We start from the raw sequence: 24,896 nt of genomic DNA, 5'->3' as shown, positions 1-24,896 counted from the left end.
CGGATTGTCTGTTTGATAGGGTGAGTTTTTTCACCAGTTCATCTAACTTCCATTGTGTAATGAGCCTCACTAATCCACTTGATTCAGATGGAACAAATGTCTCATCACATTGAAATATTCACAGAAGCTTTTTCCAGCTTGACAAGGGCTTCTTCTGGGAGGTGCGGGAATGTTATGGCTATGTGGTCTTGGCAGTCGCACATACAAACTTTCAATGCACTCTCTTTTGCGATGCTTTATCCGGTTATAACCAATATGGTAATTTAAACATACATGACAAGTGATTCTGTTATGTACCTCTAAAAAAAATAGTTATATCATGGTCATATACACTACTGTATCTAAGTACATACCAAATTGCAGGAGCTCCAAAGAGCAACTGATTAATTTATTTGGTAGACCAATTTTGTAAATGCTTCCAGCAGGTTCGGTATATCTGGTTGGAAGCCCACGACTCTCCTTTTATAATCGGCTGATCAAAATACTGCGTATAGAGTGATTCCACTACTGGAGTAGTATTTACCAAACTTGTTTTAATACTAAATTTAGCGCACACAAAACAAAAGTTCGATTGCAGAATTGCTTCACATTCTTTTTCAGACATTTTTTTTATTTTAGAGCTGGTATTATACACTTTTATCAAATATTTGATGCTATTGAATGAGTTCTAAATCCCAGCTGTTCTCATTTACTCACTTTAAAAGCATCGCATACTTGATGGTCATCATTTGTTGGGGAGCACAGTGGACATAAGTACTGTTAAGAGCTCATAAGTATAAAAACGCAGTGCTTTGAGTTGAAAATACGACATTTAATGCAAGTTTATGATTATTAATTTTTGGTAAAAAAAGGAATTTTTTTCGCTCAAACAGAGGTTTTGCCGAATTTTTCTTTAAAGATATGCATATCAAAATAAAGGCCATCGGAAGTATCAGGTTTTTCATATTTTGGAAGTTCTGATATTTCACCTCGTATAACAGCTGTTATACAAAATTTTTCAAAAAAGATAATTCAGCCATTCAAATAAAAAAAATGGTGGACCACGACCACATTTATACTTTTATAATTTGCTGAACGCGTTAAAAAAAAAAAACAAAAATAAAATCTCGAAATGTAGAATTTCGAACTTCGAAAGCTGATGTCTATTTTTTGGAGGCTAACTTCGAAAAACGGAGATAGTACTTTGTCTACTTAAGCCCCAATCTCTACAAATAGTTTGTTTGGTCCAATACCCAGCCGGCTGTTACACAGTGTAATGATTTTCTTTTATAGGAGCCTAATAAACCTAACTACAGGCCTGTAGCCAAACCTAACCAACTTTACGGGCAGACACTGTCGAAGGACGGGCAGGATTAAAAGTTTGCTAAAACAAATAATTAAATGAATAATTGGTTAAAATTATTTGCGTTATAATAAATTATGTTATTATACAGTTAAATAGTTATAAATTAAATAAATAAGAAAATTCAATTTTCAATTAAAGCTTAAAAAATATTGTTAAGAATAGATACTTAGTACAATGGCAGTTTACGATTTTTGTTATTATTAATTTTTCGGAGAATCATATCGATATTAATTGCACGTGGGCGATGTCTTTCAAAAGCTAAGTAGACGAGATCAGCCAGGTCATGGACAGGCGTTACAGCCTATTAATTGCGGTCAATGCCGAAAAAGTTGATTCGCCAGTTGCTGTACTGCACCCAAATGTCTCAACAGCTGCCATCAGCTAGAACGTATCACTGACAGGTTCACGAAATTGGAAAAGTACCTCCAACTTTTTTCCATCGTCAGCCTGTCTCTTTCGGTTCTTGAAAAAGTTTTTCACGACTGTCAATTCTTCTTCGCTGGGACCTTTCAAACCTGTAAACATGTAAATTTATAAGTGTAGCACAATGGAAGGGACAAATTTTGTGTTGATGGTAAATGTTTCAAATTACCTAGTTCTCTAAAGCTATTCAAATCATCCGGTTTGAATTCGCTAATGTTGGAAATCGCAGTAACTAGCTCTTGATTCTCTGAGAAGCGCCGCTTGATTTCGTTTATTATAAGATCAAGGCATTCATTGTAAATTCCTTTCAGCTTCTTATTTGACTCTTGTAGGTTTCCATCAGTTGCGCGATTCGCAGAGTATGATGGTAATCTGGTCTCAGTTATGTAGCTTGGATGCTCAGTTGTTTTAATTTTCCGCTTGGACATTGTTTCGTTCATGGGTTCAGTCAGGGGTATGAGCTTATACGCATCTTCCAAAATTAATTCAAATTCCTTCCGGCTTGATCTCATAACTTGAAGTTGTTGAAGAACTCATTTTATGACGTCTAGTCTGTCTTTCAAGCTCGCTGTTCGTGACTGCATTGCAGCATCCGCTGGATATAAAATCCCCAGGAACTTTTTAGCAAAAATTAAACAAAATCGAAATTTTTGCTCTTTCTTCTCCATTGAACAATTTAGACTGGGTAACAACTTCATCAAGCACCCGATTTATTTCAGGGTAATTAGATGACACGACCTCTGTAATTGCAAAGTGACCGGACCATCGTTGCGGTAGCAATCGCACTATGGGTTTTCCTTCATATAAAGAAGAAATTTTGGGATGGTGAACAAATTCATGTAACATCACACACATATCAAAAAAGTTCCTCCGCGAATCATTGTCAGACACCGCTTTTAAAATAACGAGATGGAGACGATGGTTGAAGCAGTGTATGTAAGGAATTTTACGATTTACATAGGTGTTGTTCCAGGAGACCAGAAACACCTCTTCTTTTACCACTCATCACATTAGCTCCATCATAGCATTGGCTCAAAAAACACGACAAATCGATACTATTCTCACGCAATGTTTCAATTTGTTTTTTCGGTGAATGTTTTAGCGTCCAATCCCTTAGTTGTAATAATATCAAGTAATTATTCTCGAGCTTTTCCTTCCTTCACGTATCTGAGAGCGATAGCTATATTCTCTCGGTTGTTTTTGTCTTTGGTTCCGTCTACCATTAGCGTAAACCATGGAACATCAGCATTTTTCACATCAGAAACTACTGATTCTCTAACTGATTTAGCCATGATTTCAATTACTTCATTCTATATTTCTGGAGACGTGTATTTAACAGTTTTGGGAATAAAAATAAAAAAAAATAAATGTAAGGCGCGATAACCTCCGAAGAGATCTAGGACCGAGCTTCTCTTCCAATTTGCGTCGTGCTCCTTTTTAATTTTTCCTACAAATTAGCGGGACGAGACCTACTTGTTTTATGCCGACTCCGAACGGCATCTGCGAGTCAGATGAGTTTTCACTGAGAGCTTTTCATGGCAGAAATACACTCGGAGTGCTTGCCAAACACTGCGTTTTGGGAATAGTTAACTATCAATTATCCTTTTTTAACGTGAACTCGAAAAGTTGTATGAATAAACCACGTTCAGCTTTCTCATCAATGTCATAAGGAAGTTCATTGGTCGGCAGGAATTGAACGACTTCAATAATAGATTTTATGTAAAATCTATGTTTACCAAGTGTTTCGTTATGACAAGAGTTGAAATTTCTGTGTTTGTATTTTGCCGATTCTTTTTTTCCTCCCACAAAATCATAGCTTCAACATGCGAACCTGTCCTTTCATGTCGTGGAAAACCTCTTTTAGCATCTTTCGCATTTTTCCAGTTTCTAAAGCCATTCAAAGTAAATGTCACATCTTTCAAATCTGATGGTTTAAACTGCATACATGCGTAACAAAAGCCAGCGTCTTTTGTCATCGAATACATCAACCATTTATATTCGTGGGACATGATGATGGAAAAGAACGGTTATTACTTTTAGGGTACTGCGTCAAAACTATTTGCTCATAGGTTTTCTCTTTTGAGGTAAATCTTTTATCTCAGTTATGGATATTGTTAATGTGGATTGAGATTCAGATTGCGAGCTAGCCTGAGCATCTATAATATTTTTGGATGAAGAGGTAGAAGGCACGTCGGAAGTCTCTTCTAAACGGGGATGTTTTACGCCGAAATAATTCCTTATGTCCATAATAGCTGAAAAAGATAATTGTTTCAAAAACCCCAACAGAAAATCGAAATGATACTTACGTCCACTTTCTGATTTCAATATGTTAATGAAAAATGTACTGTAGAAAAAATTAGCTTAGATATTTCAACCAACTTCAGCCAGTACCACCGAAGTTTAACATAGAAACAGTTTTCAATAGTGAGTTTCAAGATAATTCACACTTTTTTTCCAGAAGTTTCATATTCAATAGAACTCAAGTTGGACCAAAACAAACAAGTGTTACATTTTTCACAAAAGTTAACATTAATCTACAGCCAGTTTCAAGTCAGGCAAACTTTATGTCGATTGCGTTTCACTGGCACTAGATAGATACTTCCTGAGTTGAATTTCCTAAAGAGGGTCTTGAAATATTTGACCAAAGTAGGATGTTCTTCGTAAATACCGGGAATGTTTTTGCGTGGCAAGGCCTTACTTAAGTAAACTCGTGTAAATCTAGACAAAATTTTTACTGACAAAATTGCTACAGTAGATACTGCGTTGGTTCTCTCTATAATAATTGCGATAACCCTCATGAGATGTCCGCCAGGTTAGAACTACCACTTTTAAAAATCAAATTTCGATTCCACAGTAAAAAACCGGTAAAAAACGGAAATTAAATAGTTATATTGGATTTTGATTTTTAAAAGTGGTACTGCTTGTACTTACTCTCTGTACGGGCTCTGTACGGGCAAAGAATTCGCTTGTACGGGCAAGAGCTACGGGCCTGCCTAACTATTTAGTTATTAACTATAATGGAAAGTTTTAATTAGTTAAACGAACAGATTCATATTTACGCATATACCAGCGAAATGAAATGAACGCGGCTTTGACAAAACATTTACTTTTTTAAAAGAAACTTTCCTAATAATTGTTTATTTATATTTATATTTGCACAGTTGCTTGGTATCGAATTGACGTATACAATGACCGTATTTTTAGTAATTAGTTTTATCTGTTTCCAAACTGCTAATAAATTCTATTGTATACTGCCACAAAACCAGAGTTAGGAAGTTAGGTTAGGTTGAACTGGCCGGTCAATAAAGACCTCACATAGACTTAATGTGTCCATAGTGTAACCAGAATTTGTTTGACGACCAAACGGAAGAATCCCAATCAGGTTCCAGGACATATGTTATAAAATAACTCCGTCCTCTTGGCAAATACTAGCAGTTTTCTAGGACCCAGCTTAATTGCTGCCTCGAGATCTGGCAACTCTGCCGCCCCTAATAGCTGGAGCCTTGACCTGGCGAGCGCAGGTGACGAACACAGAACGTGCTCAACCGGTTCTTCCTGCAGCTCACACTTCCTACACTTGCTGTTACTGACGAGGCCTATGGCAATTTAAAATTCATCGTTCAACGTCAAAAACTCGACTAGTAAATCGATTCATGTAAAAATGTAATTAGTAAATAATGAAGATGCCATAACGAAATGTACTTATTGAGCGTGTTAACTTATTCATTCCGTATGTTCGGAACATACGTCTGCATTTAAGAATTTGTGTAGTCGTTTTATATTTGATATTTTATGTATGTATATACTTTTTTGCAATATTCGTACCTCGTAAGGTAGTATTAAACGAACGTGTTCCAAATATTCTAAGTTAACGGTTTATCCGTAGCACTTCCATGAATACTTAAACGGAAAAGAGCTTACCGAAATTTCAGAATAAAAAGGTAAATATTTCCTGTGTAACAGGACCGCAAAAGCCTCACTCGAATGCAAAGTTATACGACTATAAGTAATTTTCTTTTGCCAGTTCACGTCGGCTGCTGAGTAGAGTTTCACGCTATGCCGGCTGCCAGTTCGAAAGCATGATATCTCCAAATACTTTTCAAAAATTTCCCATTTCAGGATTTGTCACAAATACGCCCTATATCAGAATTAGGTTGAAGAACGCCTTATCTCAGAATGATTTCCTTAACTCTCTCTCATGTCCAAATGCATTGAACTTATGCTCAGATAGGGAGTTTTAAAAAAAAATTGAGATAGTGTATTTTTGAATAAAATTCTAACGTACGCCATCCTTCAAACAAATTCTGAAATAATGACCAACCCAAATATATATCAATTCACGATATATTTTGTAGAAAATTAATTATTTCCCCCAAAACCTGTTGGCATTTAAAAATTTATTATTACTACTAATATACTACTAAAGGTACTTTTCCACTAAAATTTTCGTTGAGGGGGATTGAATTATTTCCCTTTTTCCTTACTTCGTAAAAGCAACCCGTCCAGATTTTTAAACTTGGGAGTGTCAAAACTCTTTCATCATTGGAGAACAAAAATGTAGTAATTGAATCATGATGCCCAACAAAATTTCAATTGGCAAATCAGAAAAGAATTGGAGGAATTTTTCCGCGGGAAAAAAAAATTCGCGAGAACAAAATTCCGAGGAATATTTAGAATCACAACCTACAACAACCATGAGAATACAGCTGTAAAACTTTCGAGCAAAACAAAAGCTAAAACTTTCTCCACTTGGACTTTCTTCAAGAAAATAATGATGGCTCCATCCCTCTATTTTTTCTGCTCCTTGTCTCCTTGCATCTTTGTTTGCATCTTCTTTATTCCCCGTTTTTTGGATGTTTAGTTGTCATTTAATTATTGTTTCTTACTTACTTAAGTGGTCTTACATAAAATATCCCATATGTGTGGGACGTGACTAGCCGCTTTATATATTGAAAACATTTTAGTATCAGTGGAAAATTTCGTTTAGTGCGGTGAATCAGGGCGCAACTCGATGCATACCAATTTTAAAATAAGTTACATTTTATATATAGTCTAGCAGACCCGGCAGACGCTGTCCTGCATAAGCTTTATTTTACATGCATATCTATACCGCACCTAGATCTAAAGGGAGCTAACTGTAAAATCTAAAATTTCGAAGCAATGAGTACCACCAGACTTCTCGATTCAACACCTATCGAACTGTATACCCGATTTGTTAATACCTTTTGTTATCAGCGAATTGGTCGCTATTTTGATCTAGGTGTGCAATAGAAGTTTTTAACTGTCAGTCTATCTCTCCTTTCTTCACCCTCCATCCCCCCTCTTTCTCCTTCTGTTCATCCCTTTATTTTCCTCCTCCTTCCCCTTCCCGTCTCATTATTATATTTATCTCTTTCCTTCTTATTCTTCACCTCTTTCTCCGTCTGCTTCACCTTTACCTTCTGCTTCTTCTTCTCCTTGCCCTTCTCCTTTCTTTTTTTTGGTTCTCCTGCCCTTTTTCTTTATCTTCATCCTTGTCCTTAGACTTTTCCTTATCATTATTCGTGTCCTTATTCTTATCTTTATCGTTGAAGATATCATGATGAAATTTGGCAGGAGCGTACTCCTATTCTTATATGTGTGCTAAATAAAAATTAGCAAAATCGGATGACGAACACAAAACAAAACAAAAAATTTAATATCTTTACAGTATATGAGTAAATTATGCCAACATTCAACTTCAGTAATGATATGGTGCAACAAAATACAAAAAGAAAAGAAAATTTCGTCCGTCCTTTTTCATTTAATTTGTCTAGAATACTTTTAATGCCATAAGTCGAACAAAAATTTACCAATCCTTGTGAAATTTGGTAAGGTCACAGCTTCTATAACAATAACTGTTTTCTGTGAAAATGGGCGAAATCGATTGAAGCCACCCCCTGTTTTTATACACAGTCGACCGTCTGTCCTTCCGCTCGGCCGTTAACACGATAACTTGAGCAATATGCAATTGAGCAATAGATATATCTTTACTAAACTTAGGTCACGTACCTACCTGAACTTACTTTATCTTGGTATTAAAAATGGGCGAAATCCGACTATGATCACGCCCGCCTTTTCGATATCGAAAATTTCGAAAAATGAAAAAATGCCATAATTCTATACCAAATACGAAAAAAGGGATTAAACATGGTTGATTGGATTGGTTTTTTGACGAAAAATCTAATTTTAGAAAAAACTTTGTAAAATGGGTGTTACACCTACCATATTAAGTAGAAGAAAATGAAAAAGTTCTGCAGGGCGAAATCAGAAACCCTTGGAATCATGGCAGGAATACTGTTCGTGGTGTTACATATATGTATAAATAAATTAGCGGTACCCGACAAATGATGTTCTAGGTCACCCTGGTCCACAATTTGTGCGATATCTCGAAAATACCTTCACATTTACTACTAAGGACCACTCCCTTTTAAAATACTCTGTAATACCTTTCGTGGTGTTACATATATAAATAAATTAGCGGTACCCGACAAATGATGTTCTAGGCCACCCTGGTCCACAATTTGTGCGATATCTCGAAAACACCTTCACATTTACAACTAAGGGACACTCCCTTTTAAAATACTCTGTAATACCTTTCATTTGATACCCATGTCATGCAAACACATTCTAGGGTTACCCTAGGTCAATTTTCCTACATGGTGATTTTGCCTTATTTGACAAAGGATGAAGGAAAATCGGTCCAAAAAGATCACCCTTGTTCTACAATTTGGTCGATATTTCCCAAACGTATGTGATATGGAATTAAAAACCACTTATAAACCATCTACGAAACACTACGAAACCAACGCAGCTAAGTTCTCAGCTGAGTATGTAATGTTCGGTTACACCCGAACTTAGCTTTCCACACTTATTTATTTCTCAATATTAAACAAATTCGGAGAAAAAAACTTAACTTTTCAATTTGTTAAACAAAAATAAAAATGCGCAACCAGGATTCAATCACAAGAGATTTGCTCAGTTCACAAATTTTTTTATAATTGCAGCCATTTTGCGCCCAAATCGAGTTGATATCGTTAACAGTGTTGTTTCTTTGCGACTTTTCGAAAAATATTAGTAGTAGAAATAGGAAGCAATCAGTTTACAAATACCCGATAAGAATTGAACTGCATAATTCCTTAGAACAAGTTTTTTAATTTTATGATGAATTTATTAATATTTTAACGAATTTAGGGGAATTCCTGCTTTTTGAAACCTTCTGCTAACGTTCGTATCGCTAAACTGTTGAATAAAACAATCCAATATTCTGTATTACAAAATGGTCATTATTATACTACTTTGAGAGTACTTCACAATTAAACTTCACTTCGCAAGTAATAGCGTACTTAAATCGAAACTGATTTCTGACTACTCAGCTTATGCTGCTTTTATACTCTCTGCTGCTTCATTCGCATACCCCTACTAAGCTCTAGTAATTTCTCGAACTTCATGCTTGGTTACCAGCCATATACAGGTATACTTGTAGTTTGTAACCATATGCGTGTGTATATGTGAGTACTATTTCGGCTGATGACTACATGTTTTGTGCGTATCTCTCCGTTGCCTTGCATGTATGTGAGTAAATGATTTGATTTAATGTACACAAGAGTGGCAGCTTACTTTATTGCTGTTGTGCCTTATTTACTTAGTATCAGATTAGTGATGTGAGTATCACTTAGTGATGCTAATATTCCTCACAATATTATGATCTATTTGTGTGGCTCAACATAGGTAATTTTATGAAAAGTGAGGACACTAAGAAATCGTGCACTTTCTTCAACCTATGAATATACGAAACCTAAACCAAAAACTCTACTAGTAAATCGATTCATGTACCTAAATGTAATTAGGAAATGCCATAACGGAATGTACTCATTGAGTGTGTTAACTTATTTATTCCGTATGTTCGGAACATACGTCCGCATTTAAGAATTTGTGGAGTCGTTTTATATTTGAAATTTTATGTATATACATATTTGGAATATTCGTACATCGTGAGGTAGTATCAAACGAACGTGTTCCAAATATTCTAAATTAAAAGGTCTATCCGTAACAATTCCATGAATACCTAAACGGAAAAGAGCTTACCGAAATTTCAGAATAAAAATGTAAATTCTTCCTGTGTAGCAGGACCGCACAAAAGCCTCACTCGAATATAAAGTTCTAATACAATAAGCCATTTTCTTTAATTGTCTTTTGTCAGTTCACTGCGGTTGCTGAGTAAAGTATCACCCCATGCCGGCTGCCAGTTCGAAATCACCCTATCTCAAAAAACTTTTCAAAAATTTCCCATTTCAGCATTTGTCGCAAAAACGCCCTATGTCAGAATTAGGTTGCAGAACGCCTTATCTCAGAATGATTTTCCTTAACTCCCTCTCATGTCAAAATGCGTTAAACTTATGCTCAGATAGGGAGTTTTTGAAAAAAAATTTGAGATAGTGTATTTTTGAATAAAATTCTATCGTACGGCATTCTTCAAACAAATTCTGGAATAATGACCAACCCAACTCCATATCAATTCACGATATATTTAGTAGAAAATTAATTATTTCCCCCAAAACCTGTTGGAATTTACAAATTTATTATCACTACTAATATAGTACTAAATGTACTTTTCTACTAATATTTTCGCTGAGGGGGATTGAATTATTTCCCTTTTTCCTTACTTCGTAAAAACAACCCGTCCAGATTTTTAAACTTGGGAGTGTCAAAGCTCTTTCATCATTGGAGAAGAAAAATGTAGTAATTGAATCGTGGTTGTGAACGTTATTTTTTTGACAGAATAATTATTGTTTGCTTGCTTTCTTTATATCCCGTTTACTAATTTAGGTGGGAGAAGTGGGAGGCGGTGTAAGTGGGAGTACGAGTGTGAGTAGAGCCAAAACGTAGATGCGCGATATATCCGTAATTATTTGAAAGGGCATCCAACATTTGGTGTATAGATTCCATATATGAGGTAATCGGAGAGATAGAGGAAGTGGAATAGGGAGTAAGCATGGGAATGAGAGCGGGAGTGGAAATTAGAGTGAGAGTGAAATAGGATTGGGTTTGGGAGTGAGGGAGGAAAATTTCAATGAGTAGGGAGTGGAGATGAAGGGTAAAAGAGAAGGAATAAGAGGAGAAATGGATGAAAAAGTAGTAAAATTGTAGTCTGCTCGATGATATAGAGAGTGATAGAGGGAAGGGAAGTCCAGTTTTAAAATACGAGGGCAGGACGACGCTGGTACACGGTTAACAGTTTGAGCATAAATATCAAACTTTTTTGTTCTACATATATGGACAATCCGAGTTTGGTTTCAAATTTAGATTTTACCGGTCTTCGTTAAAATGAGTGCACAGAACTAGGTTTCAATTTTAATCCAGAGAGGTCTACGACTGCATCTAAAAAAAAAAACAAAGAAAAATCTAGTAGACCGACTGAGATATCACATCTGTGGAACAAAACATGTCATAACCCCTTATACGTATATCAAATGAAATTTTTTATCGTATTTCTCTAAGGTAAAAAGTTAGAAGACAATTTGCGAAAATGTAGAGAATTATAGCATTCTCGACAAAAATGGCACTTTGTTCTCCATATCGATAAAAGGGTTAAAATTATAATGGAATTATAACTTCAATTTCAAATTGGTTTCTAATGTGAATTTTTAATTGAAGCGTAATTAAATGTAATTATTTAAAATCAATTCGATTTTATTCTATCCGGTTGTAAGCTTATATATTTACTTGATATGAATATATTTCAAATGCGTGTTATAATAATTCAAAGCCGAACCTAACCTAAACAACAGCGGGCGGCCACCGTGGTGTGATGGTAGCGTGCTCCGCCTACCACACCGAATACGCTGGGTTCACACCTCGGGCAAAGTAACATCAAAATTTTAGAAATAAGGTTTTTAATAAGAAGAAAATTTGTCTAAGCGGGGTCGCCCCTCGGCAGTGTTTAGCAAGCACTCCGAGTGTATTTCTGTCATGAAAAGCTCTCAGTGAAAACTCACTCTCGCAGATGCCGTTCGGAGTCGGAATAAAACAAGTAGGTGCCGTGCCGCCTATTTGTAGGAAAAAGTAAAAAGGAACGACGAAAATTGGAAGAGAAGCTCGGCCTAAAATCCCTTCGGAGGGTATCGCGCCTTATATTTATTTATTTTTTAAACTAAAAATTTTTGCAATCACTTATTCCTTCAGTATTTAGCTCTGCGTTGATATGAAATATGGATTAGGGCACGCTTTTCTCATAATGCCAGTCAAATTGCAACATTTTGCTCACTTTCCCTCTTTAACTTTTTTATTCATTTTCTCTTACTACTTTTAATTATATCAAATGAAAAACTGATTTTGCAGCTACCAATATTTTCGCACAACTTTCGCCCTCGCCCTATCATGTCATACGAATAATCGATAACTGTAACAGCATCGCATTTTAGTGTTTCTTAAATCGTTATCTAATCGAATTATAACCAAGTACGCTGACCTAGTTTTCGAGAAGAGATTCACTAAAGAACAATATTAGAGTTCTAGTGTAAACTCACAATATCTCTCTAACGTTAGATACTGTGTTCGCTGGGATGGTGGCAGCGTGCTCCGCCAAACACACTGAGGGTCTTGCGTTAAAGTCCCGCGCAAGGCAATATCAACAACGTAGAAAAACGTTGTTTTAATTAGAAAACAAGTTCTTCTAAGCGGAGTTGCCCCTTGGCAGTAGTTTTGCAAACACTCCGAGTGTATGTATATTAGAATGGGTCGATTTATTAACCGATATCGCGCCATCGATTTTTCGATAGGATTTGGGCTCAGGAAAAGAAGTTCCACTACGCATACCCAAAAAAATAATTTTCGAGCCTGCGAAATTTCATTTTTTTAAATATTTTCCGACTTTGATTTTTAAGGTTTTTTTCATGACCTACTAAAACATTTTTATTTGATTGTAAAATTTTCATTGTCGCGTTGTCGATAACGTTTTTATCGGACATTTTTGGGTCGGACAGGGTATACATATGAAATTTTTTTTAATAGGTCATGAAAAAAACCTTAAAAATCAAAGTCGGAAAAAAGTTAAAAAAATGAAATTTCGCACGCTCGAAAATCATTTTTTTGGGAATGCTTAGTGGAACTTTTTTTCCTGAGCCGAAATCCTATCGAAAAATCGATGGCGCGATATCGGTTAACTTTCGTCCATACAAATCGACCCACGCTAGTATGTATCGTTATAACTAATACTATGTCTCCACGGCACCAAAATCAGGTTGATTTCGGAAGATTCTTAATTTCAGTCGAAATTAGCTCGAAATTAGCTATATTCGTTGTGTGAACACTGGCAAACGAAATTAGAAACTCTTCTTAATTTCATCGAAATTGGACCGAAATTATGTGCAATGTACTGAGCGACTCTGTGGTCGATTACAATTTACACAAAATAATCGATGGTCTGCCCGCACTAGCTGTAAAATTTCAAAAACATATGTATGTTTATCTTGAACGTTTTAATTCGGCTGTGGGGAAAAAAGCGAAAACAAATGTCATTTGAAATTATGCAAAAGAAGAAGCATAATCGTGTGGACAGGAAGGTAATTTACGAAATCATACTACCGAAATCATGTACCGTGTAGACATAGGATAAGGCGTTATTCTATGACTTCAATAACCGTTTACGCCGACTTCCATAGAGGTGGTTGGATCAGCTGTTCTACAAGGAGTTTGCCAGGGCCTCAAAGTAGTTGTTCCGCAATTTTCTTTTTATCTCATGATCTATGTACATATATGGGAACTTTACAGTCGTGATCAAACCTTTGTCTCACAATTTAAGGCATTTACCTGTGTACCACTTTCATTGCATACAACCAAAAATATTTATTTACTCGCAATCATAAAAATTTATTTGTACATGATATATGAAAGAAATATAGCAATTTAGGCTACTGAGTGAAATGTCACCATATCTCCACTACTGTTTCCAAAACGACCTATCTCAAAATGTTTCGAAATTTGGTGTTCTGTCGAGTAAGGGTGATATTCCACCCAACAATGAATTTACAACATTCTTCAAAATACTAAACTATCTCTTAAAAATTGGAAAACTATTTCATTTCTTACATTAGTAAATAAACTCGGAACACTATCACTCTTACAACCACCGTATGCCACCCCACAAAGTTGGTTATTCACAATTGCCCCTGCTCCAGAATCTCCATAATTCACATCACTTCCACAACATCCAGCGCACATGATTGTGTTTGGTAGAATCAGCGGTCTCCGTATATTGTCATATTCGTTTTGGCATTGATCCTTTGGTACTATAGGCATTGTAGTAGTTTTCAGAAAAGCATTAGGTGTCTTATCACCGAAAGTTACTGAACCCCATCCACTAATTCGCATTACCGTGTTCGGTGGATATACGTAACCGCAAAGCCTTACCGGATGTACTGCCCGACTCCGTTGAAAACTTTCATCCACTATTACCAGAGCAATATCCATAAATGGTGATCGTACATTAAAACCAGGATGATTAATTATATCCCCCACTGTGCTTCGTTGTCCTGCTGTTGTGCTTATTTCACGTATATCGGCTACACCGGCTAGAACAACGAGATTGGTCCGTGGTACATCAAATGCGCAATGCGCAACTGTAACCACAGATTTCCAAGTGACTAAGGAGCCAACGCAAAGATATCTGGTCAAATTAAATATTGACACCGAATGTGGACTGGCGGCTATTGGTATATTTACGCCATTTATAATTCGAAATTGCGTCCTCGTACAGGACGAAAGGAAGCTAAAAACAACAAAGACGATCCCGAAATTAATGCGTGAATTCATTTTAGAAGAACTTATGCACCACTTTTTAAGTATAAAGTATACCGAGACAAATTTGGGGGGGCTATTTATACCTGTGTGTCATGTGAATAAAAAATAAACAAACACTATTCAGTTAAAATTTCAACAATATATCTTAATTAAGCCTAAGGTTATACAATAAATCTTGTTTGTTTCCACTCGGTTCACTATAAATAAAATAAATACCCGCGTTCTTAAAATAAATAAATAAATTCAAGGGGCGATAACCTTCGAAGAGATTTTCGGCCGAGCTTATCTTCCAACTTGCGTCGTGCTTCTTTTAATTTGTCCTACAAATTGGCAGGACGACACCTACATGTTTTTACGCCGACTCCGAACGGCAAGTGCAAGGCAGATTAGTTTACACTGACTTTTCATGGCTCGGAGTGTATGCTAAATACTCTTTTTATACTCAACTGAGCAGAGCTCACAGAGTTTATTAATTTTGTTCGCATAACGGTAATCCGTAACGGCATAAACTAATCGAGATAGATATAGACTTCTATATATCAAAATGTTCTGGGCGAAAAAAGAAATTCATTTAGCCATGTCCGTCTGTCCGTCCGTAAACACGATAACTTGAATAAATTTTGAGGTACCTTAATGAAATTTGGTATGTACGTTCCTGGGCACTCATCTCAGATCGCTATTTAAAATGAACGAAATCGGACTATAACCTCGCCCACTTTTTCGATATCGAAAATTTTGAAAAACCGAAAAAGTGCGATAATTCATTACCAAAGACGGATAAAGCGATGAAACTTGGTAGGCGGGTTGACCTTATGACGCAGAATAGAAAACAACTAAAATAATGGGCGTGTCACCCCCCACTTTTAAAAGAAGGTAATTTAAAAGTTTTGCAAGCTGTAATTTGACACTCGTTGAAGATATCATGATGAAATTTGACAGGAACGGTACTCGGTTGATGTAACGCACCCACTTTTTAAAAAAAAATTTTAAAAGTCAAATTTTAATAAAAAATGTAATATCTTTACAGTATATAAGGAAATTATGTCAACAATCAACTCCAGTAATGACATGGTGCAACAAAATACAAAAATAAATGAATTTTTCAAAATGGGCTTGGCTCCGCCCTTTTTCATTTAATTTGTCTAGAATACTTTTAATGCCATAAGTCGAACAAAAATTTACCAATCCTTGTGAAATTTGGTAAGGGCATAGCTTCTATGCCGGTAACTGTTTTCTGTGAAAATGGCCGCAATCGGTTGAAGCCACGCCCAATTTTTATACACAGTCGACCGTCTGTCCTTCCGCTCGGCCGCTAAAGCGCCAAATACACGACACGAACATTTCCGCGAACATTCCGCAATCTTGTTCGCAGCTTTGGCCATACACCATACGAACTTTTGGCCGAACATTAGTTCTCTTTCAGACAGCGATGAATACGGACAACAATTGTGCTGCAGCAATATTGCTCGCTGTGGCAATTAAGCGTAAAAAAAATTTATACATTTCAATAAATTCACTCAGAAATTTTTTATTGTCCATTTTACTTTTCCGCGCACGTCTGTTCCGTTCAGAAATTACTACGATTATGAGCTATTTCGCCATACACGCACGAACAGTTCGCGCAAATGTTCGCCAAAAATTAAAATATTTTGATTTTTGGCGAACATTTGCGCGAACTGGCAAACACCACCATACACGACATAAAAGGTCGCAGAAACAAGACATAATGGGAATGTTCGCGGAAATGTTCGTGTTTTGTATTTGGCGCTTAACACGGTCACCCTTATCGCGAAGTTCACGCGGAAAAGTGTTCGCCTTCACTTCTTTTGTTCGGGTGAACTTTTTCCGCCTATCGGCAATTTCGGGCGAACAAAAGTTCATTTCGAAACAGCTGATGTGAATTCGCAATGAACAAATAATTTACTTACAATTGTGCAAATTTTTTAACCAAGCATATATTTTGGAGCTAAATGATTCACTGTAAGCTGAAAATTACTATTTTCGAAAAAGGAAAAAAATCCCATAATTCTATACCAAATACGAAAAAAGGGATGAAACATGCTGATTGGATTGGTTTTTTGATACAAAATATAACCTTGGAAACAACTTTGTGTAATGGGTGTGACACCTACCATATTAAGTATAAGGAAATGAAAAAGTTCTGAAGGGCAAAATCAAAAGACCTTGGAATCATGGCCGCAGGGAGGGGTGCTATCACCTCTGCTGTGGACGCTGGTCATCAACCAACTGCTCAGGCAATTCGATGAGGGACCCGTAAAACTTACGGCTTACGCAGATGACGTTGCACTTGTCATAAGTGGAAAGTGCCTTCCAACGATTAGTTCTTTGATGGATCGGGCGCTTCGGGATACCTGGGCATCTAATGTCGGGTTGAAAGTCAATGCGGAGAAGACGGTTATGGTCTTGTTTACAAAGAGGTACAAAGTCGCAAATTGGACCAGGCCTAAGTTAGGAGGGGTGACCTTACAGGAGAAACCTTGCACAAAATATCTAGGAATCATCCTAGACAGTAAGCTGTCACGGAAGCTGAACGTGGCGGAGAGGGTCAAGAAGGCCTCAACGGCACTCTATGCATGTAAAAGAATGCTGGGTTTTTTTTCTCATTGGGTTTTTACAGCGATTGTAAGCCCTATTCTATACTATGGAGTTCTTGTTTGGTGGAAAGCCACACAAAAAACAACATACCTAAAAAAATTAGGGGCGGGGGGGGTATGCAGACTATCGATGCTTAGCATTACGGGAGCCCTGAAAACAACCCCTACGGCTGCACTGTATGCCATTCTGCACATCCCACCTGTAGACCTGGTAGCAAAGAACAAAGCGTTAACGACCGCAACCAGGCTCGGTGCTTCGGGGCAGCTTGAGCGCCGACCATTTGGTCATGGTAGTATAGCGTCATCAATCACAAGACGAACAGACTACATGATTCCCTATCTGCGCTTCGAGGGAGATCTTAAGGCCACAATAGAGGTGGACGGTTGGCGCAAGGGTGGGCAAATGGTGGACGAGGCGATACATGTGTACACCGATGGTTCCAAAGTAGTGGATGGAGTAGGGTCTGCGGTATACTGCGCTGATCCGGAAATAGGCAGATCCTACAGGCTGCCGGATTACTGTAACGTTTTCCAAGCGGAAATATTAGCCGCAACCAAAGCAGTAGAAACCCTGGAAGAGAATAGCTTAAGCTGCAACCGTGTTAACTTTTATATTGACAGTCAGGCAGCAATTAAGGCAATGATCTCGCATAGCACAGCATCTAAATGCGTTTTAGAGTGTAAGCAGTCTCTGGAGAGAATCGGGACAGGGAGAAACATACATCTATATTGGGTCCCAGGGCATATGGGAATAGATGGGAATGAAAAAGCGGACGAACTAGCTAAAAAGGACACATCCCTTGACGCTTACTCCGTAGATGTCACAATTAGATTGGGCGAGATTAAGCGAAGGCGAGAGGTGCACATGATCTACCAACCGGGAAAGGCGTGGGTTCAAGCGCGGGGCTGTAAAGTATCGAAGATTATGTGTATGTCTTACAACCTTAGACTAGCACAGTTGCTTCTATCATTAAAAAGAGAGGACTGTAGACTCATGACGGGTATTCTGACTGGACACTGCCTTCTGGCGTCACATGCCCTGCACTTGCCAGACTAAGACTCCAGCTATTAGGAGTGATACAGCTGTCAGATCTAGAAGCAGCAAGAGGCTTAAACCCTAGGAAGCTTCTAGTATTTCCCAAGAGGACGGAGTTATTTTATAACATAGGTCCTGGTTTTTGATAGGGTTTTCAGTTTGGTCGTTAAAACAAACTTCTGGTAACACTACGGACTCAATCAGTCTATGTGAGGTCCTCATGAACCGGCCACTTCAACCTACCTACCTGGCAGGAATACTGTTTGTGGTATTACATATATAAATAAATTAGCGGTACCCGACAGATGATGTTCTGGCTCACCCTGCTCCACATTTTGGTCGATATCTCGAAAACGCCTACACATATACAACTAAGGGCCACACCCTTCCCTTATTTTGCCTCAAAAGATCCCAGCTGAGAGTAATGTAATGTTCGGTTAGACCCGAAATTAGCCTTCCTTACTTGTTTCTAACTGAAAAGAGCTTTTTCTTCATTTTTGACGTTACTCTGCCCGGGAGTGGAACTCAGGACCCTCAGTGTGATAGGCGGAGCATGCTACCACAACTCCACTGCGGCCGCTTTGTATACTTTTTAAAAAAAAAAACTTCCTAGTAATTGTTTGTTTATTTTTATGTATATTTGCACAGTTGCGTGTTATCAAATTGACGTGTATAATGAGAGTAGTTTTAGTGAATAAATACAGAAAACTGCAAAGGGAACACGTAATTAGTTTTATCTGTTGCCAATAAATTCTATTGTATACTGCCACAAAACCAGAGTTGGGAAGTTAGGCTAGGTTGAACTGGCCGTCAAAAAAGACTTCACATAGACTTAATATGCCCATAGTGTTAACAGAATTTGTTTGTTATTCCCCTTTTTCCTTACTTCGTAAAAGCAGCCCGTTCAGATTTTTAAACTTGGGAGTGTCAAAACTCTTACACAATAGGGGGACTCATGATAGCATATAAACTTATAAGGTGTAAAATTATATCCATTTACACACGCGGTTATATGAACGCACCTAGTAATACTCTTGATAAACTTGATTGTTTTTCAGCTGTATTATTGCCAAAAAAATTTTTTTGATTGTTATACAAATTAAAAAATACCAAGATTAAGTGAAAAATCAAAACTAAAACGCCTTTACTTGCTGATGTTGGAGATTTCTGATGAAAATGCCGGCTGTAATGTCTGCAAGGTTGCATTCCTTTGAGTTTACCGCGTTTACACAATGAAATATGCGCGTAAATTTATACAGATTGTGTAAATGATTTTTCATACAAAATTTGACAGCTCGTTTACGCACTAGATAAAATTATACGTTTACACACTTTATAAGGCATTTATACGGTTACATGAGTCCCCCTATTGTGAATTCATACAAGTGAAAAATCTTTCTATTCCTCCATTGCCATACCTACCTGTCAAATAATTGCTGACAGGGAGAACGGCTGTCGCGAATGGCCAGGAATGGAAGAAAGGTTTGTTTTTTGCTCGCGGTTAATGAATTAAAGTCCCATGAATTGCCCATTCATGTTTCAAACGAACATTTCTTTTAAATAAGTCTACATAAACAGGGCGAAACTCGATGCATACCAATTTGAACATAAGTTAAATTTTATATATATAGTCTAGCAGACCCAGCAGCTGCTATCCTGCATAATCTTTAGTTTACATGCATATCTATACCGCACCTAGATCTAAAGGGAGCTAACTGTAAAATCTAAAATACTCGATTTGTTAATACCTTTTGTAATCAGCGAATTGATCGCTATTTTGATCTTGGTGTGCAATATGAAAATGATTTCTAGAAGTTTTTAACTGTCAGTCTATCTCTCCTTTCTCCCCCCCTCCATTCCCCTACTTCTCCTGCTGATCATCCCTTTACTTTCCTCCTCCTTCCCCTTCTCCTTCTCATTATTATATTTATCTCTTTCCTTCTTGTTCTTCACCTCTTTCTCCGTCTGTTTCCCCTTTACCTTCTGCTTCTTCTTCTCCTTCCCCTTCTCCTTCTCTTTTTGGTTCTCCTGCCCTTTTTCTTTATCTTCATCCTTGTCCTTAGACTTTTCCTTATCATTATCCGTGTCCTTATACTTATCCTTATCCTTTCGTCCGAATGGGCGTGTCGAAGCTTTTAAATGGAAGCCCATTGTCTGAGAAATTTACAATTGCATATGCTAACCACTTACATATTTGTGATTTTTAACGCATTTTTTATGTTGTTGTATATTACTAAATATGTATGTATGAATATAAATATTTGTGCTCGTTAATTTGAATGTGCGCTATGTATGTAAAAATATGGCTAAAGTTTATAGATTTAAATTATTATACCAAATATACATTTGTTTGTCAAATACTCTATTGCCCTCATACACGATAAAAAAAAACTTAATACATATTTAACAACTGTTTATGTAATTTACATATTTTTATTATTGCATTCACATTTTTAGTGTGCACCTGTGTTGTACATAAGAGATGCCATAGTTCCGTGGTCACCAAATGTCCTGGCATGCGCGAAGAGGTAAACTAAAAATTTATTAATTTTTAGAGTCTGACCGAAGTCAGTTTCTTTGAACCGAAGCCCATACCTCAGGTTTTGGTTTAATACACAGCCGATTGCCAGCGTCGAATGTGATTATTTATTTCAGAAAGTTATGCTTTAGTTTTAATATTATAATCGAATACAAAAAGTTCGATGGGTTACGGAGCAAATTTCTGCAGGTGCAATGTGCAGATCGTGCTTGGAGGTTTATTATTTAATAGCGATGAAAATGATGAACCCGCTATAGCCGCTTAGAAATAATGCCCGGATAAATAACACCCGCGGGCTCTATTTCCTAATCGTAGAGGACGTTATCTCCTTTTTTTAAAGAGAAATAAGTCCCGCGGTCTTTATTGATTATCTATTACAATTTATGACATAACTAAAACAAATAAAATCAATCATAATAAAAAAAGGAAAATAAATAATTAACATGAAATAATATGCAATTTGGACAAATTTAGTTGACATTTACTTTATTTTATCATTCACTTTTGTTCATACCGTTATTTTGTTTAACATAACATTGGCTTTCTTAAATTTAATTTGATTTTGTTTTATTTTATGTAGTTTTTTAATATATTTTGTTGGAATTTATTGTAGTTTATTTCTATTATTTTAAACTTAATTTATTTTATTTTATTATTTTAATTTAAGTTTATTTTATTTTACTTTATTTAATATTAATTTTTTTAATAATTTATTTTTTATATTTTAGTTTATTTTATATTATTTAGTTTTACTTTGGCTTACTTTATTTTATTTTGTTTTATTTTATTTAATTAAATTCGTAAGTTATTTTATTTCATTTTATTTTGTTTCATATAATTTGATTAAATTTTATTTTGCTTTGTTTCACTTTATTTTATTTTACTTACTTTCTTCAACTTAATTAAATCTATTTTATTTTATTCTTTCATTTTATTTTACTCTACTTCATTATATTTTATTTTTATTTAAGTTTATTTATTTTACCTTATTTAATATTTTATATTTTAGCTACTATCGTTTATTTTATTTTATTAAATTCGTAAATTATTTTGTTTCATTTCAAATAATTTTATTTTGTTTTATTTCACTTTATTTTATCTTGTTCAATTTTATTTTAATTACTTTGTTTAACTTGATTTATTTTATTTTATTTATTTTACTCTACTTTATTTTTATTTAAATTTATTTTATTTTACTTTATTTAATATTATTTGATATTTCATTCGTTCTAGTTTAGCCTATTTTATTTCATTTTATTTTACTTCATATAATTTTATTAGCTTTTATTTTGTTTAACTTCTTTTCATTTTATTTTGTTTTATTTCTTCACTTTTTTATTTTTATTCAATTTTATATTATTTTATTTTATTTTATTATTTATATTCTATTTTATATTTTTTTTAAGTGTTCAAACCCATGGGAGTATTTTAAACTTTTTTCTTCCCATAAATCCTCATACGTTTTTTGCTAGAAAAAAATTTCTTCTATTCGAATAATAAAGGCGAAGGAGAATATTCGGTCGGACTCTACCTAAAAATTGCACGCACACACATACAATAAACCATTTTGCTATAAGTTTTGTTTGCTTCAATTCAATCTTTTAAACAAATTATATGCACATACAAACAGCAACATACCATGGAAATAGCACCAGCCGGTCAGCGTTTCAATGTAAATGTGCCGCATCGCTTTTTTGTTCATAATTATAAACGTTTTACGTTTTGCGATCATTGCGGTTCATTATTGTATGGTCTAATTAAGCAAGGACTACAATGTACACAATGTAATATGAATGTGCATAAACGCTGTCAAAAGAATGTGGCTAATACGTGTGGCATTAATACAAAAGAAATGGCTGAAATTCTAAGTTCGTTAGGCATTTCACCGGACAAACAGGCACAACCACGGCGTTCAAAAGTAAGTTTCACAAACGAAGTTTATACACCTAAAAATTTAATATATTTTCATACCATCATTTGTTATCTATCCTCCCTTGTATAGTATTTAAATCAACCGGGTGGCGATGATAGTTACAGTCTTAGCGATCGCAGCGATCTGGGTACGGAGAGTAGCACTTCTACACGCAGCTCGATGATGTCGGAACGTTCCGCCACAAGTGCATCAACTGCATTGACTGGCCTTAGTGCAGTCACAAGTCAATACTTTGAAACGCGCCCAGGCAAAACTTCATTAGTAGATTTTAATTTTATCAAAGTATTGGGTAAAGGTTCATTTGGTAAAGTGATGTTGGCCGAAAAGAAGGATACCGAAGAGGTTTATGCTATTAAAGTATTAAAAAAGGATGCTATTATACAGGATGATGATGTTGATTGTACAATGACCGAAAAGCGTATATTGGCCTTGGCCGCTAACCACCCATTCTTGACAGCATTACATTCCTGTTTTCAGACAAAGGTGCGTATGATTCGTTGCTTGGAGTTGTTATTGTTATTGTTTTTTTTTTTGTTTATTCTTGAGTTCGAATATGGCGCTTTTCACGCCACGTGTCCCCACTCGAAAAACCAAACCAAAATCAACCACAGTTGGCGAAAATTTTGTCACCTAGGGTACATTACTTGTGCAAAAGGAGTAACAGCAATATGAACAGATACAGGGTGTCAAAAACTAATTTTTCTTACTTGCTTGTTTCGAATTTCAATGTACAAAAAAAAAAAACGTGTCGATAATTTTCTGAACTTAAAAAAAAAAATTTTTAATCTTACGAAGTTTTTTGCAATTTCTCGAAATTTTATCCTATTCCCTCTAATAGCAGGGCGGCTAGATATCGGTGACAAGAGCTGCCAATTCCCCCAATCCAGAGTGTGCATATAATACATAATGAATAATTTACAGCCATATTGAATAATTTGCAGCCAGGCGTATATTCGGCTGTATTTGAACGGAGCCTTTTCGAATTGAGAATCGCATGATAGCCGTAACCGAATATGCAAGCGGGTTGAGAAGGAATAATCGCCGGGCGGGAAGAGGAGTCAGCGATCGGTTTAAGGCGATAAGATCTATTAAGATCTGGAAAGGAGAGTGGAAAAATACCAGTCACAAGGTAGTGAGTAAACTAGCTTCAACGACGAGAAATGCACCGCTAAAGCTGCGAGATAGCGGGAAAGAGAAACTAGCAATGGCGAGAAAGTATGTACCTCGAATCTGATATGACCGTGAAGAATTGTTTCAAAACTCCAAAAGCGACCCACACTTTGAAAACCACTGCTATATATAAACCAAAAGGTAGAGGGCCTGTTGTACCCAAAGTTTCGAAAAATGTCCTGGAGCATGAACATATTTATCCCTGCCTCAAGAAGAACGAGAGCCCTGAAAGCCACACTAAGAGCAGCACTTTATGCCATTCTGCACATTCCACCAGTAGATCTAATGTGTATACCGTGCTGATGTGGCAATAAGATTACCTACAAGCTTCCGGACCAGGCGGAAATTATAGTAGTGAAGAAAGCAGCAGAAATTCTGGAGGAAGCGTGCTTAAGCTGCAGTCGCGTCGCAAGGATCTCACACAGTACTTCATCAAGAAGTGTTCTGGAATGCAAAGAAGCATTGGAAAAACTTCGCTCAGGCCTGACCATACATCTTTTCTGGGTTCCCGGTCATAAAGGGATGGAAGGTGACGAAAAGGCCGATGAGTTGGCAAAGGAGGGCGCAACACTCGCTGAGTCGACATCCCAATCGAGAAATCAAAAGAAGACAGGAGTTACATATGATCCATCAAGCATTAAAGGCGTGGACAAAAGCGCGGGGCTGCAAAATTTCTAAGATCATGTGCAAAGTCTACGATATTAGACTCACAAAGTTGCTCATATCTCTGAAAAGAGAAGACTTAAGGCTCACGATGGGCATACTTACTGGACACTACCTTCTGGCGTCACATGCTTATAAGTTATGCCTATTCAGTACCAGCAAGTGCAGGAAGAAACGGTTGAGCACGTTCTGTGTTCGTGTACTGCGCTCGCCAGTTCGAGGCGCCAGCTATTAGGGGCGCCAGAGTTGCCAGATCTCGAGGAGGCAATTAAGCTGGGTCCTAGAAAACTGCTAGAGGACGGAGTTGTTCTATAACATATGTCCTGCCACCTGATTGGGGTTCTTCCGTTTGG

At 36.5% G+C, this 24,896-nt stretch overlaps 1 protein-coding gene across 2 annotated transcripts in view; it reads left to right on the top strand.

Annotated features, from left to right (window-relative positions):
* Pkc98E (Protein kinase C) overlaps nt 1–24,896 on the top strand; it is a 152,882-nt gene that overhangs the window by 81,800 nt on the left and 46,186 nt on the right. For both annotated transcript variants that reach the window (XM_067790653.1, XM_067790663.1), the window contains exons 8-10: nt 20,696–20,766; nt 22,408–22,695; nt 22,780–23,193. In XM_067790653.1, the coding sequence (XP_067646754.1) occupies nt 20,696–20,766; nt 22,408–22,695; nt 22,780–23,193 (773 nt within the window). The remainder of the gene's footprint in view (nt 1–20,695; nt 20,767–22,407; nt 22,696–22,779; nt 23,194–24,896) is intronic.

The sequence above is a fragment of the Eurosta solidaginis genome, chromosome 1 (genome assembly GCF_040869045.1).
Source record: "Eurosta solidaginis isolate ZX-2024a chromosome 1, ASM4086904v1, whole genome shotgun sequence".
Lineage (NCBI taxonomy): Eukaryota > Metazoa > Arthropoda > Insecta > Diptera > Tephritidae > Eurosta > Eurosta solidaginis.
The sequence above is the reverse complement of the archived record's forward strand: the minus strand, read 5'-3'. Positions and strand labels throughout refer to the sequence as shown.